The 14,562-nt window shown below is 33.7% G+C and overlaps 1 protein-coding gene across 1 annotated transcript in view; it reads right to left on the bottom strand.

Moving 5' to 3' along the window:
• The window catches only part of LOC134710874 (uncharacterized), a 76,851-nt gene extending 62,797 nt beyond the window's left edge, over nt 1–14,054 (bottom strand). Inside the window, exons 1-3 of the mRNA XM_063571284.1 lie at nt 13,929–14,054; nt 3,228–3,407; nt 1,926–1,966 (exon numbers count right to left, since the gene is read on the bottom strand). Of these exons, the coding sequence (XP_063427354.1) occupies nt 1,926–1,966; nt 3,228–3,376 (190 nt within the window). The 5' untranslated portion in view covers nt 3,377–3,407; nt 13,929–14,054. The remainder of the gene's footprint in view (nt 1–1,925; nt 1,967–3,227; nt 3,408–13,928) is intronic.
• Nucleotides 14,055–14,562: the final 508 nt, after the last annotated feature.

The raw sequence follows: 14,562 nt of genomic DNA, 5'->3' as shown, positions 1-14,562 counted from the left end.
GACGCGATGGCCATATGATGTCTAAAAGACATGTAAGTTGCGTGTAGATAAAATTGTTATTGACACTCTAGAACCAAAATGTTCAAAACTTTGTATGGTGTTACTAGTTAAGAATATCTTAAGCGGTATTGACTTTAAAGTTCAAAGGTCAAGGTCACAGTGGCCGTTGTAATACAAGGCAATATCACCCTTGTGGACACTCTAAACCCAATATGCTTCAAAAGATTTTAACCACATTTGGTATAGTGTTCCTCCTTGTAATGATCTGACATTTTTTCCGTTCAAGACCAAAGGTCAAGGTCATGCAGATGGACTTGTTTTTTCTCATTGAAATAGCATAATACACAGAACATTGGTTGCTCATGTTTTTACCTGCTGGTTCTAAATACAATATTAAAGGTATTTCCAGTTACTGAATGTTTTGGTTGATTTCTAAAAAAAATAGTTTATGTTTTAAATATGCATTTTCAATTTACCATTTTCTGCATGTGTCATACACAAATATAGTGTCCATATTTGTCCCCAATATGTTACAAACGAGGGGGTCAGTGCCACACTCGGCATTGCCTTGTTTGAACTGTTAAATGTGTGGACTAGTCTGAATAATCACCCATAACTATGCCCTTGTTTACTGATCTATCTTAAAGGTAAGGTAATGGGTTCGTTGATCCCTTTTTTTTCAAAAAGAGCTCTTTCTAGGAGAATATCATAATAATATAGACAAAAGGAAGGATGTGGGGAAAGCAACAAATGCGGTAAAATATGACATATAGAAAACAAAATGGTTATGGTGTAAACATTCGTGTGACAACAACTCAGATGATACATAAAAAATCAGAATAATGAAGAAAAAGTTGGTTTCCCTATATACATGTTCCTACAGTGTTGGTGTACGAGGCGCGTTTATGCTTTTCTTTATGTTACTTATAATATTGTAAAAGTAAGTTCTGAGCCTGTAATAGCTACTCTTCTTGTTCCATTTGAATTAATAGAAATAACACTGTAATAAATTATGTAATAATTATGTCATAAGGAAATTATCACAATTTGAAAGATTAATCTTTCTTCTTTCTTTTGGTACCTCATTTATAAAATATAAAGAAGAGTGAAATGAATTACATCAGTTTAAAGTTGTCTGATTGGGAGTGAAGAAATCTTTGTATTGTGCTACCTTAAATGTATTTTTATTTTTAGCGCGAAAATTAACTTACATTTAGCTAGATGTATTGCCGTCGTAGTTCCATCTAGTCGCCTTCGTACTTTTATTCGATGGCAACACGACGGGATTACGAGGTCTTCACGAAGTCGTGTTGCCATCGTAGGACCTTCGAGTAGCTTCGTGATTCATTCATGTAGACATCGTAATGTCAAACTGCCCGATGGAAACTATGGAAACACGAAGGCAATACGATGTTCAAAGATGCATTCCCGGTGACATTACGATGGTGAGGATGGTGATACGAACTTAATACGAACCCTCAACATCGGACGCACCTTCGGGGATCTTTTAACATGTTAAAAATTAAGAACCCTTCTCGAAGTTGTCCCCGAAGAATAGAAAAAGTGGACGATGGTTCTACGATGTTTAAAGATGGCACTACGAATAGCCCGATCTGGATACGATCAGTCCCGATTTTGAAAATTTCCATAATCGTTTTGCCATCGGCGTAAAAATCGGAACAGTGTGACGCGGGCATAAGAAAATCCTTAGTTTTCCGAAAAGGTCAACGGTTCGTTAACAGGACATTTTATAAATGACCATATAATTTGATATTCATGTCATCACCGAAGTGCTGACTACTGAGCTGGGGGACAAAACATCCACCAGCAGTGACATCGACCCAGTGGTATCAATAGTTATCAAAGGTGAACAATCTCCGAATTTACAGACTGCATTAGAAAATAATAAAATAAAATAAAATTACCTTTTACAACGATGGAAAAACATCTAAGTGGTGAGTCATTACTACAAAATTCAAATGATGACATCAATGAAATCAAAAATATCAATAAGTAAATAGATTAATAATGAATTATCAAATGTGAAGTTGATATATTGTTATGAATTAAGCAATAGTAAGATTGGTAAATTCAAATAAGTTGATAACTAATTCCGTACCAATCTGGGCTGTGTTCTGTGTCAAATTCCACGTACTGTTCAAATTAATTTTATTGTTCTTTTAATTGATAATTGCTCTTGGCCAGTTTAAAAAAAATGTCCTTGATTTATCTTGTATATACGCTATGTTGTGTTGGCCTTCTTTGGTATTATGATATATTCCAGCATATATTTTAAAATCTTCATTATATTATTATCAGCAGTGGGAACATCGAAATGTTTCACTTGTTTTGCTGGCCATTAATCTAATGTTGAAAGTCTTAATGATATAGGTTTCACTACAAGTATTACAGAAACTGTAACTATTAAAGATCCATGACAATGATGTCACGGTCAGATAAATTCTGTCTGACTGACATGTACATCTTTCAATTATTCTATACACCAAATATAATGTACCTATTGCTTATGGTATTGGAAAACAGATCAAAACACAAAATTGAACATTCACCAATTAATCATAACAATAAGGCAAGGTCATATGAAACCTGCCAGACTGGCTTGTACGCCTTACAATCATTCTATACACTCTTTTAGTTGAATACTGCTTATTATATCTGGGAAACGGATCTTCTTCCATCTTGATAATTGATCTATATAATGACCTAATGGTCAAATAGACTGTGTCAGATGGGCATGAAAATGTTTTAAGGAACCCATCCTATTACTCATAATAATGAAAATGGAGACAATGACAGTAGACTTGATAGGCGGAAACTACATAACATAAACTATCTGCTTAAAGGTATGAAATATCAAGGTAGTCTACCTTCACCGGGCTGAAGTACGTCCATTATTCATAGTTCATTATTCATTATTGAATAATGAATAATGAACTATGAATAATGGACGTACTTCAGCCCGGTTCTACCTTCTGATATATAATTAAATATTGCATTCGTCTGATCGTTATCCCCGTTTTGCATAATTTTGTGGCAGAAGAACCAAAAATCTTAATTATTTCTGTTCAATAATTCGTCTTTGTATACAGACTTTTACAAACTAGCTACACATAGGTTTTTAAAGTGAAGTATATTACATTGCTGTGAGAACTGCTTACTAATAGAACAGCTTTAAGGCTTACAAGTACTATTTAATTTAATCATACCTTAATGTATCTACAATAAATGAACACACAAGATGTTTTCCAAGATCATTTTGTTTAGGGGTCCAGTTCAGCGTGATGGACTGCACTCTTGAACCTAAATCTGGTCTATTGGAAACAGGACTTTTATCAACATGTATTCCGTCTCGCATTGTTATTAAGAACTGGGCAATCTCAGTTGTACTGAAAAAATGAAAGAGTTGATAGCTTTGACGTGGAAGAAGATACACAAAAGAATAACTTGAATTCCAATAAAAGCAGACTACAAACACCTAGTCTACTCTGTGCCATTGTTGTTTTCCACGTAACATTTAAAACGATCATACACCCTTGTCCCAACATTGTTAGTTGGGATACTAAATCTCACTACATTCCTTAGTTCTAAGACTCATCAATGATCATCTGATAATACTTTCTTGTTAATATGTACATCTACTTATTAAAATACAAAAAGTAAAAAAAGTGTAGTTTCAGAGAAATTGCCATGACAAACTGTTACAATATGTATATAGGCTTAAATTTTGAAGTCAAAGGGGTAAATTATAGAAAAGTTAACTGAAATTAATTTCCTGTCGATAGAGATGTCGATATACATATCATGTCCTAAAGAGCTAGAAAGTTTTATAAAATTCTATCGTGTGGTTTAAGAGGACTTGCTTTTTTTTATAATGAATTTTCTTTATTGTAACAAATAGACCAGCACAACATGTATGAACAAAGGTTACATAATGGTATTTTCACACAAAAGAAGTATTAAATAATAAGACAACAATTGAATATGTATGATTGTGCAATAATAGGTTGAACATAAATACATATCTCATAACATTGAAATCATATGTGTTCTTGCAATATACATAAGTGGTGTTTCAGTCAATTTTTTACATTTATTATTTATTCTACGATAGGGGCCCAGGGGAGTTTCAATGACAAACTGGTTCTGTTCAGTATTATCTCAAAGCCAAAATTGCAAGTTGAAGGAGCATATCTCCTAGATCAACTGAATTATGACTTGCCGTCAATATGCACATCTACAAAGTATGTCCTAATACATGTAATCTATAAATTTTGCAAAAATCTATTGTGCGGTTTCAGAGAAGTTGTGATAACAAGATCAACAAGTCAATAACAGTTGTTCTGTCTGAACACTTTTCCATGGATTTTTTTTCGTAAAAGTTGAACATAAAAATCTACATAGATAACAAGAAAGATATTTGTTAACATCAGATGAGAATCTAGAAAACTAATGATAGTGATTGATTTTTTTTAAGTTTAACTGTTTATATGTTTCTCTGTTTTTGTTGTGTACAGACCCTTAAACTTATCCAACTAGTAATTGATAATATGTACAATTTTGGTAGCATTTTCAGGATTTTAAATGTATAGGATTTTAAAAATGTTTGCATTTGAAATTAAAGTGTACACACATAACGTACTTCGTATAAAGCTTGTTTTTAAAGACTTTGAAAACAGACATTATACATATATTTCATATAGAAAATGATATATTTTAATGATATAAAATAACTTCATTTTAATGATATTCATTAATCAATGTGGAGTTCTATGTGAAAAATGTCCACTAAATATCAAAATAAGAGTCATCAGTTAGGAAGCAGTAAGACATTATTTTCTATGTTTTTTTACTACGAACTTTTAAATCGATTGTTTATATACCAAAAAACGAAGTAAGTTACCATATGATTTTTTTATATCATTAAAATACAATTTATTTTTTTAACAATAGAAATTTTCTCAGAAAAATATGTGCATTTGAAATAAGAGATTTGATGATTTTAAGTCAAATAAAAAAAAACATTTCTTGTTGATTTATGTTCTTTCTATTCAAATATTCACTATTTTAAAACATTCAATTATCTATGCTTCTGATACAAATGGATAAAAGCATTAGTTTTTAGCTCACCAAGACCCGATGGGCCCCATATGAGCTTATGTCATCACTTGACGTCCGTCGTCTGTCGTCATCGTCTGTCGTCGTTTGTCATTTTGTCGTCGTTAACTATTAAAATCATCTTCTTTTCTGAAACTACTGAGGGGCCAAATACCTTTAAACTTTCACTTAATGTTCCTTAGGGTATCTTGTTTATAAATGGTATCCGAATTTTTTTTTTATCCATTAACAAACATTGCCGCCATAGCAAAAAATAGAACATGGGGGTTAAATTCAGTTTATGGCTCGTGTCTCAAAAACTAAAGCTTTAAGAGCAAATCTGACGAGGTAATACTAATATTAAATGCGTGTTTAGGACGAGAACTAGTTACAACTAGATACAATAGATAGGTCTTGTAAAAGAGGTTAAATTGTTCAATAGATCAAGATCTATCATCCCTGAAATTTTCAGACGAATTGGTTGCTGTCACTAAATTGGTAGTATAATATATATTATTATAGATAGACACAAACTGTAAACAGCAATATTGATCAGCAAAGTAAGATCTACAAAAAGGTTTTGTATGATAAAAATTGTCAATTGACCCCTTATGCCCGCGTCAGACTGTCCCGATTTTTAGGCAGATGGCAACACGATTATGGAAATTTCAAAATCGGAACTGATCGTATCCAGATCGGGCTATTCGTAGTGCCATCTTTAACCATCTTTAACCATCGGCCACTTTTTCTAGCCTTCGGGGACAACTTCGGGAAGGGTTCTTAATTTTTTAACATGTTAAAAAATCCCCGAAGGTGTGTCCGATGTTGAGGGTTCGTATCGAGTTCGTATCACCATCCTCACCATCGCAATGTCACATGGAATGCATCTTTGAACATCGTATTGCCTTCGTGTTTCCATCGTTTCCATCGGGCAGTTTTGACATTACGATGTCTACACGAATAAATCACGAAGCTTCACGAAGGTCTTACGATGGCAACACGACTTCGTGAAGACCTCGTAATCCCGTCGTGTTGCCATCGAATAAAAGTACGAAGGCGACAAGATGGAACTACGACGGCAATACATCCAGCTAAATGTAAGTGCATTTTCGGGCTAAAATACATTTAAAGTGCCATGCGCGATATGCACTGGTCAGTCTAATACGACAGTTAAGAAAGACGTTCACAAAACATGGAGCTCATATCATATGATTCTATGAAAAGAAGAAAGGCGCCAGCGTTGTTTCTATTAATTCAAATGGAACAAGAAGAGCAGCAATTACAGGCTCAGGATTTATTTTTACAAGTAAAATATTATTTTTTGTCAATTTTTCATTTCAAGTAACATAATGAAAATCATAAACGCGCCTCGTACAACAACACTGTATGTTATAAGGAAACCAACTTTTTCTTCATTATTCTGATTTTTTATGTATCGTCTGAGTTCTTGTCACACGAATGTTTACTCCATAACAATTTTGTTTTCTATATGTCATATTTGACCGCATTTTTTGCTTTCCCCATATCCTTCCTTTTGTCTATATTACTATGATATTCTCTTGGAAAGAGCTCTTTTTGAATAAAAGGCATCACCGAACCAATTACCTTACCTTTAAGATAGATCAGTAAACATGGGCATAGTTATGGGTGATTATTCAGACTAGTGCACACATTTTTACAGTTCAAACAAGGCAGTGCCGAGCGTGGCATCCCATCGTATTGGGGACACATATGGACACTATATTTGTAAATGACACATGCAGAAAATGGTAAATTGAATATTCATATTTTATACATAAACTATTTTTTAGAAATCAACCAAAACATTCAGTAACTGGAAATACCTTTAATATTGTCTTTAGAACCAGCAGGTACAAAAAATGAGCAACCAAATTCCTGTGTATTATGCTATTTCAAGGAGAAAAAACGAGTCCATCGTAAGCTGTACACGACGTCTTTTAGACATCGTATGGCAATCGCGCTATCATCGTGTAGCCTTCGTAATGCATAGTGTAGCCTTTGTAATCTATCGTGTAGGCTTCGGCTGAGATATGAAGCTTAAATATCCGTCTTCGGTTAACCTTCGTATGTCCATCTTTTGCTATCGTATATAATTTCGGCACCATCGTATAGACTTCGTTATTCATCGTACTTGCTTCTATCACTTTTTGGTATTTTAACGAGATCGGGACCAACTTCGTACGAACTAACAATTTTCGCATTCGGGTGTCCATCGTATAAAAAAATCAGGACAGTGTGACACGGGCATAATAATTATTGCCCTTTAAAGATAATTTATCATAATTTGTTCATCAAATTTGTTAACATTTAAATTGATTCTCCGCTGAAACTATTGTGCCTAATACTTCTTAACTTGAGAAAAATGTTCCTTTAGGAATTTAGTTTATGAATTGAATTCGAATTGTTGGTCCATCAACCATTGTGGCCGCCATGGCTAAAAATAGAACATAGAGAACAAATGCAGTTTTTGGCTAATATCTCAACACTATAGCAGTTAGAGCAAATCTGACGAGGTATAACTAATATTTAATGCGTGTTCAGGACGAGAACCAGTTACCAATAGATACAATAGATAGGTATTGTAAAATTGTTCAATAGATCAAGATCTATCAGCCCTAAAATTTTCAGACATACCGAACAACCGATTGTTGTGTTTGCTGTCACTAAATAGGTTATTTTGAGGAAATAAAGTTGGACTGTAAACAGCAAAAGTGTTCAGCAAGGTGAAATCTACAAAAAAGTTTTTATATGAACAATATGGTCAAATGGGGTGTTGCTAAACGGCGGAAACGGAAAACGGAACGGAATACAGAACGGAAAACGGATGTGTACTTCGTTCATGCGATTCATGATAGTCTGTTCGACTTTTCTAAATTAATAAAATAAATTTGATCAGTGTCAATAAGATATTAACACAACAGCACAACAAAAAGTCTATATAGGCCTGGAAACAAAAGGACATCAATATTGTTTTATATGTCTCTGATTCTATACATGTGAAGTGATAAAATTTTGGGGAAATCCTTTGCATAATTGTTTTCTTTGTTTCTTTTTTAATTCCCTTGAATCAAGATAAGTGATGTGGTGTATCTTGTTGCGTTGTTCTGCATTGGTTATTTTCGCTGTATCTTTTCTTGTATAATGGAAAGAAAACGCAAACGAAACCTAATAGGACAATGATGTATTGACAAAATCCGATATGAAAATCAGGGAACTAGAATAGAAACCTGTATATTATACTTTATTTTAATGAAAAAAATTAGACAAACTCTCTCACTATATAAAGCTTTTCTCACCCTTTTCACAATACTCAAGGATTTGTATGATATGCTGTTTGGTATTTACATAGGAAAATACATCTGGCCTTTGTTAGTCTTGTATTTTTTAAATTTTAGTTTCTTGTGTACAATTTGGAAATTAGTATGGCGTTCGTTATCGCTGAACTAGTATATATTTGTTTAGTGGCCAGCTGAAGAACGCCTCCGGGTACGGAAATTTCTCGCTACATTGAAGACCTGTTGGTGACCTTCTGCTGTTGTTTTTCTATGGTCGGGTTGTTGTCTCTTTGACACATTCCCCATTTCCATTCTCAATTTTATAGGAAAAGTATTATATCTCCTAGAATTTAAATCAATAAATACAAATGGATGTGCAAAAACTGGCAAACAATTAGTAGCCTACATGGATTTATACGATTTGCATAATGCCCTCATCAAATTAGTCGTAGTCATGTCCTTAGTTTTTCCAAATCAAATAGTTCATGTCGCTTAATTCTTCTCTGAAAATTCAATATCTCTCAAGCAGCCGTAAAATTTGTTTCATAATATTACAATTGAAAATAGTGTCACTCGTTCAGTATGCTGGTTTACTATAGTAGAAAACATAAAAAGAAAGGCGAAAAATACCAAAGGATTATTAAAATTCAAAAGTCGACAACATGACTAAAAAAAAAGGAACATATAAACTAAAAGGATGAGCAACACGAACCCCAGCAATAACTTGGGGTGATCTCAGCTGCTCTTGAAGGGTAAATAGATCCAGCTTCACTTGTGACACCCGTTAACATAGACATGTATTTATATTCATTCACCCTAAAGAATACAAAAGGAATATTGAAATTTGATAGTTACTTTTCTTTATATTAGTAGTCTTTAATGATTTTGTTGTTATGTCCTGACAACTGACAACTCATTCTATAGATATAGGAAGATGTGGTGTGAGTGCCAATGAGACAACTCTCCGTCCAAGTAACAATTTAAAAAGTAAACCATTCTGTTCTTTTCTTATTTATGAGGGAAATGATATTTTATTTTACACTACGAACCTGAACGTTTGGATGTTTCTACTGGCCATACACCGTATTTTCCAAGATATCACTGATATATTATTTACTAAATAATACCTGATCCAGAGCAGTTCCTTGAGATGCCCCAGAATCAACGGCCTGTTGGACATGTTCGCTGTTGTTCAATTACCACAACTGTTTGCTTGCGGAAGCATAGGAACATTCATCATTGTGTTATACCTGGTTTCTTGTAACTTTTAAACTTTGATTAAATAGTTTATATGGTTTTTTTTTCAAAATATGAAATAAATATATCTGTAAGGGGCCCTTTACGAATTTTGGCGTAATCCTTCATGACAGCACATAGTTGCAACTGTGACATTTTCGTAAATATAAAAAGAAGATGTGGGATGATTGCCAATGAGACAACTCTCCACAAGAGACCAACAATGAGCAACGTCCATACCGCATAGTCAGCTATAAAAGGACCCGAAATGACAATGTAAAATATTTCAAACGAGAAAACAAACGGCCTTATTCATGTTCCAAAAAATGAATGAAAAACAAATATGTAACACATAAACAAACGGCAACCACTGAATAACAGACTCCTGACTTGGAACAAGCAAATTCATGCAGAATGTGGCGGGGTTAAACATATAAGCGGGGTCCAAACCCTCCCCTAACCTGGGACAGTGGTGTAACAATACAACATAAGACCTAACTATAAAAATCAGTTGAAAAGGCTGAACGCATCAGATTGACACAAATACAAGTGGACGTGGCCGGGTACTTATTTGAACATCCCAGCAACAAAAAGACACTTGGTCAGATCTGAGAGCACTCCGACTCGCAGTTAACTGACAGGTAGTTCAAATTCACTAACAACTTATAAAATACTCATGCATCTAAGACGTATTTTTAAAGCATTGATGATATTATAATTAATGTAGACGGTAACGCATTATGTTGGTTCATACTATATGTTGCAGCATCTTGTAGAGAATGCATGTTTGAGATACTTAATTAATCGAAAATGCAAAAATGTTATCTTTTGTCCATTCAACAGGTTTCAAGCTAATATTAATGATCGTTGAAAAATTTGTGAATAATAATATGATAGCTGCTTATTCGTTTTATATTTTTAGGTCAATTTCTTTTTTACATTCTATGGCCTTTTTTTCTGGCCATCGTACTTTTTATGTATTGAATCCATATTCTAATTTTGTTCTCGCCCATACTGCAGTTATTATGTCTTTCCATTTTGGATGTAACGGTTTATTTAGTGGTACACATTTTAAATTACATTGTAGTTGATGTCACAGGCACTTGTCTCAGTTTTTCCCTCCTATATACCTTAATGTTATATTAAGGTTTACAGGAAAATATTTTATGAGACAAGTGCCTGTGATTTATGTCTTCTTAGTTCTGGTACTAAGACCTGCTTTAATTTAGTCTTTAGTGGAATATACTTTGAGAGAGTTCTTTTTATCTGACCTTTCCCTGCTAGGTGAGCTATTCTCGTCATTTGGCGTTCGTCGTCCGATTTCGTCTTTGTTAACTTTTACAAAATTTCTCAATCTGTGAAACAACTAGGCAAAATGTTATTGAACATATGTCTTTTTGGGAGTCGCCTGATAGTTTTGGTTAAACTTTGCAACAATTTCATTTGCGTATCTAGTTTTAAAACTACATGTATGTTGGATAACCCTGCCTATCAGCCAAGTTAGCCGACATGGTTAAAATTAAAACATAGGGATCAAGTGCAGGTACTGTCTATTAAAGACGCTATGAATAACGAAAACCTGATGTGAAAAACATGTCTAATCTGACATCAGACTCGGACTTCTTTTAAAATGAGTTTTATTGGGTTTATTGCTTCATATGTGTGGCTAGAGGTATAGGGTTGGGATCTCACAAAACATGTTCAACCCGCTGCATTTTTGCGCCTGTCCCATGTCAGAAACACCTGACCTTTGTTAGTCTTATATAAATTTTTGATTTAATCTCATGTTTACACATGGAAAAAAACTTTTTTTATTTTTTTGTTAAATTATTTGTTGAAATAGAACTAGTTAAATATTATTCAAATATCACCTGAGTTTAATCAATAAATATAGACTCTATCAGTTCTTATCTGCACATGCAGCTACTCTACTCGTATGCACTAAAACATATGTCTATGGTATTGACACCTTGTAATTGGTCATCCACAACTCATAACTGCAGCAAGATGGCAGATATCCAGCATGAGGGAAGCAGGTCTGTCACTGTGATAATTGCACGTATTGTTGGTCATCGCCATTCCTTTATAAGTCGTTTTGAGAATTAAATTCAGGCAATAAACGATGTTAAAGACCTTCCGAGGTCAAGAAGACCCTATATAACATCTGCTAGGGAAAATAAAGCATAATAAAGGTTGGTCAGAAGGAAACCCATTGCAAACAATACAATCCTAAAGAGAGAATGATGACCATACATGAGCCTTTAAACAAGAACTGTTCGAGATCGGCTCATCGCTACTGGTTATTGTGCGATAATACCATTTCGGGGACCTTTGCCTACGAACAGACACACAGATGCCCGTATCCAGTATAGTGCAGCGCTCGCCAAAGAGGAGGAATATCTTCCTAGCCCAATCGTAGCCCGAATATGAACCATATCGACCATATATGGGACAGTATTGGGCGTAAAGTGCCTGAAAGGACACCCCAGTTCAAACAAGTCATGAAATAAACAATACCCTTCTTCAAGAATGGTTGCTGCTAGCTTAGCAACAAACTAGTTGACTTAATTATGGCAGGAATCAGAAGACGTTAAGATGCGGTTATCCATTTGAATGGGTGACTGCGCACAAAGTTCTAATTCTTTGGCGTATAACGATCAACCATGTTGTGAACAATCATCTAAAGATTAATTTTGAAATGTCTGACATTGTAAAGTTCGACTACAGTAAAAGTTTTTTTGTACAAAACACTTCATTTTGTTATAAAAATTTTGGATAGATACAACTACGTTTCAATATCATTTTACAAATATTTTATCATATTCCATCCAAAATAACTAAAGAATGATTTTTCAAGTTTTAAAAAATCAAGGTGTTGCATTACTTTTTTCCATGTGTATATAGCTTTTGGAGTTAAGTGTGACAGTCCATTTTCACTGAGCTTTTTAGGGGCCAGCTGATACCACCTCCGGGTGCGAGATTTTCTCGCTGATTGAAGACTCATTGGTGGCCTACGGATGTAGTCTGTTCTTTGGTCGGGTTGTTGCCTCTTTGACATATTCCTCGTTTTCATTCTCAATTTAATTAGAATGTTGATCTCTATCTAATGTCCATTCACGTCAAAACGGTCAAATGACTTCATATAGGAGTTATCGACCTTATATGACGAATTTTCTCACTTGCATGTTCGACTTTTATATTGATATATATATATATATAAATATAATAAATAGATAGAAACTGTTAACAGTAAAAATTACCAGCAAGACAAGATCTATTGATTTTGATAGTTCTCTATTTCCCCTTTAAATTCCGTTTATATAAAAAATGCTGTTCGTTTCCGTTTCCGTTTCCGTTTCCGCCGTTTAGCAACACCCGGTCAAATGACCACTTAAGGAGTTATTGCCCTAAAAGGACAATTTTACACAATTGTTATGTTTATTAACTTTAAAAATCTTCTCAAATGAATCTAGTTTAATTTATTATTTTATTTCCTTCTACATCAAGCAACAAACACACTTAGGTTAAAATGGAACATATGGGTTAAATGCATTTATATGCTTTTGAAGAAAATATGACAGATACAATGAACTTTTAAAAGGCATTTTTAAGCCACTCATTAATATATTGATTGCTAAATAATCATTGATGAAAGATTTAAGCCAAAAAATAACAGATGAGCGATTCAGGCTCTATAGGGCCTCTTGTTTAGATTTTTAGTATAAGGTGTATGCAATTTTTTTGCTATAATCTGTGAAAAAGCAGATTAATTTCTCTCCGACCTTAAATTAACATCAGAATTGATTTTTAGCAAATTTGAGTTTTCGAATGAAGCGCTAAAAGATGGTTGGACAGAGGGACGTTAAAAGTCTTCTATGGGTATATAAAAATCTAAATTTTGTTATCTTTTGACATAAAAAAAAACATGAAATCTGTGACTACTCGTGATGTTTCAAAGTCCGATGCCTCTTTTAAAGAGAGTGTCATGTTAAAAAAAAACCTTGCAACAACTCTTTGAAGACTCCGTAGGTGGCTTGTTGAAAGGCAAAGTTTCTGTACCTATTAAATGTACCATAATTTCCAGTGGCAGTCCAAATTTCCCCGACTATCATCCCGAATGGACTCTTTTACAAGACCTACCTATTGTACTTATTGGTAAGTGGTTCTCGTCCTGAACAAGCATTTAATATTCTTAATCCAAAACCACCTCCCCTTGAAGAGCTAAATGCAGTATACTATTCATGTTAGTGGGAATAAACTATAATTATACCATTTACTGACCTGCTATTATCTGTAGGTTTAGCATAAATATCCACTGTAAATGCTGCTCCACTGTAAATTTCATAAAGTTGACCATTTGGTGGGGTTGGGTCTATAAACTCTGGCTCGTTCAAATGATCGACAATTTCAAAATAAAACTGTCAAAAAAGAAAAAAAATATCCATGAAAAGTTATATCAATATTAATAAAAAGATGATTTTTTTAGTACATTATAACAGTGACCCATCTCAACCATCATTTAAGGAAAAAAAACCTTTTTTATTATATTGGTTCAATTTGGAAGAAAACTTGAAGAAATATTTTTGATTTTTATTTAATTTGTACTGCTAGAAATATTACAGTAAATGTATTTGATCCTGATGCATTTTTGTTTGAAAGAGAAAATTATACTTTAAGATAAATCGTAGATATCTAACAAGTATAGTAATGAATGATTGGTTGATTTGTTGCTTTTTTCATTATAAAATAAAATAAGTAGCCATGTCGAATACAAATTTACATGTCTTCGTGAGTAAGTTAAGATAAATAGAAGACTGAATACACAGCAGAGGCTTTTTTCAACTTTAAATATTGTATTTCACTACTGGTTGTGAACAATGTCCCTTATTAGCGCTACAATAATGACGCTAAGGTT

The sequence above is a fragment of the Mytilus trossulus genome, chromosome 3 (assembly GCF_036588685.1).
Source record: "Mytilus trossulus isolate FHL-02 chromosome 3, PNRI_Mtr1.1.1.hap1, whole genome shotgun sequence".
In the NCBI taxonomy this organism is placed as follows: Eukaryota; Metazoa; Mollusca; class Bivalvia; order Mytilida; family Mytilidae; genus Mytilus; species Mytilus trossulus.
This window is presented reverse-complemented; position numbering and strand designations above follow the sequence as displayed.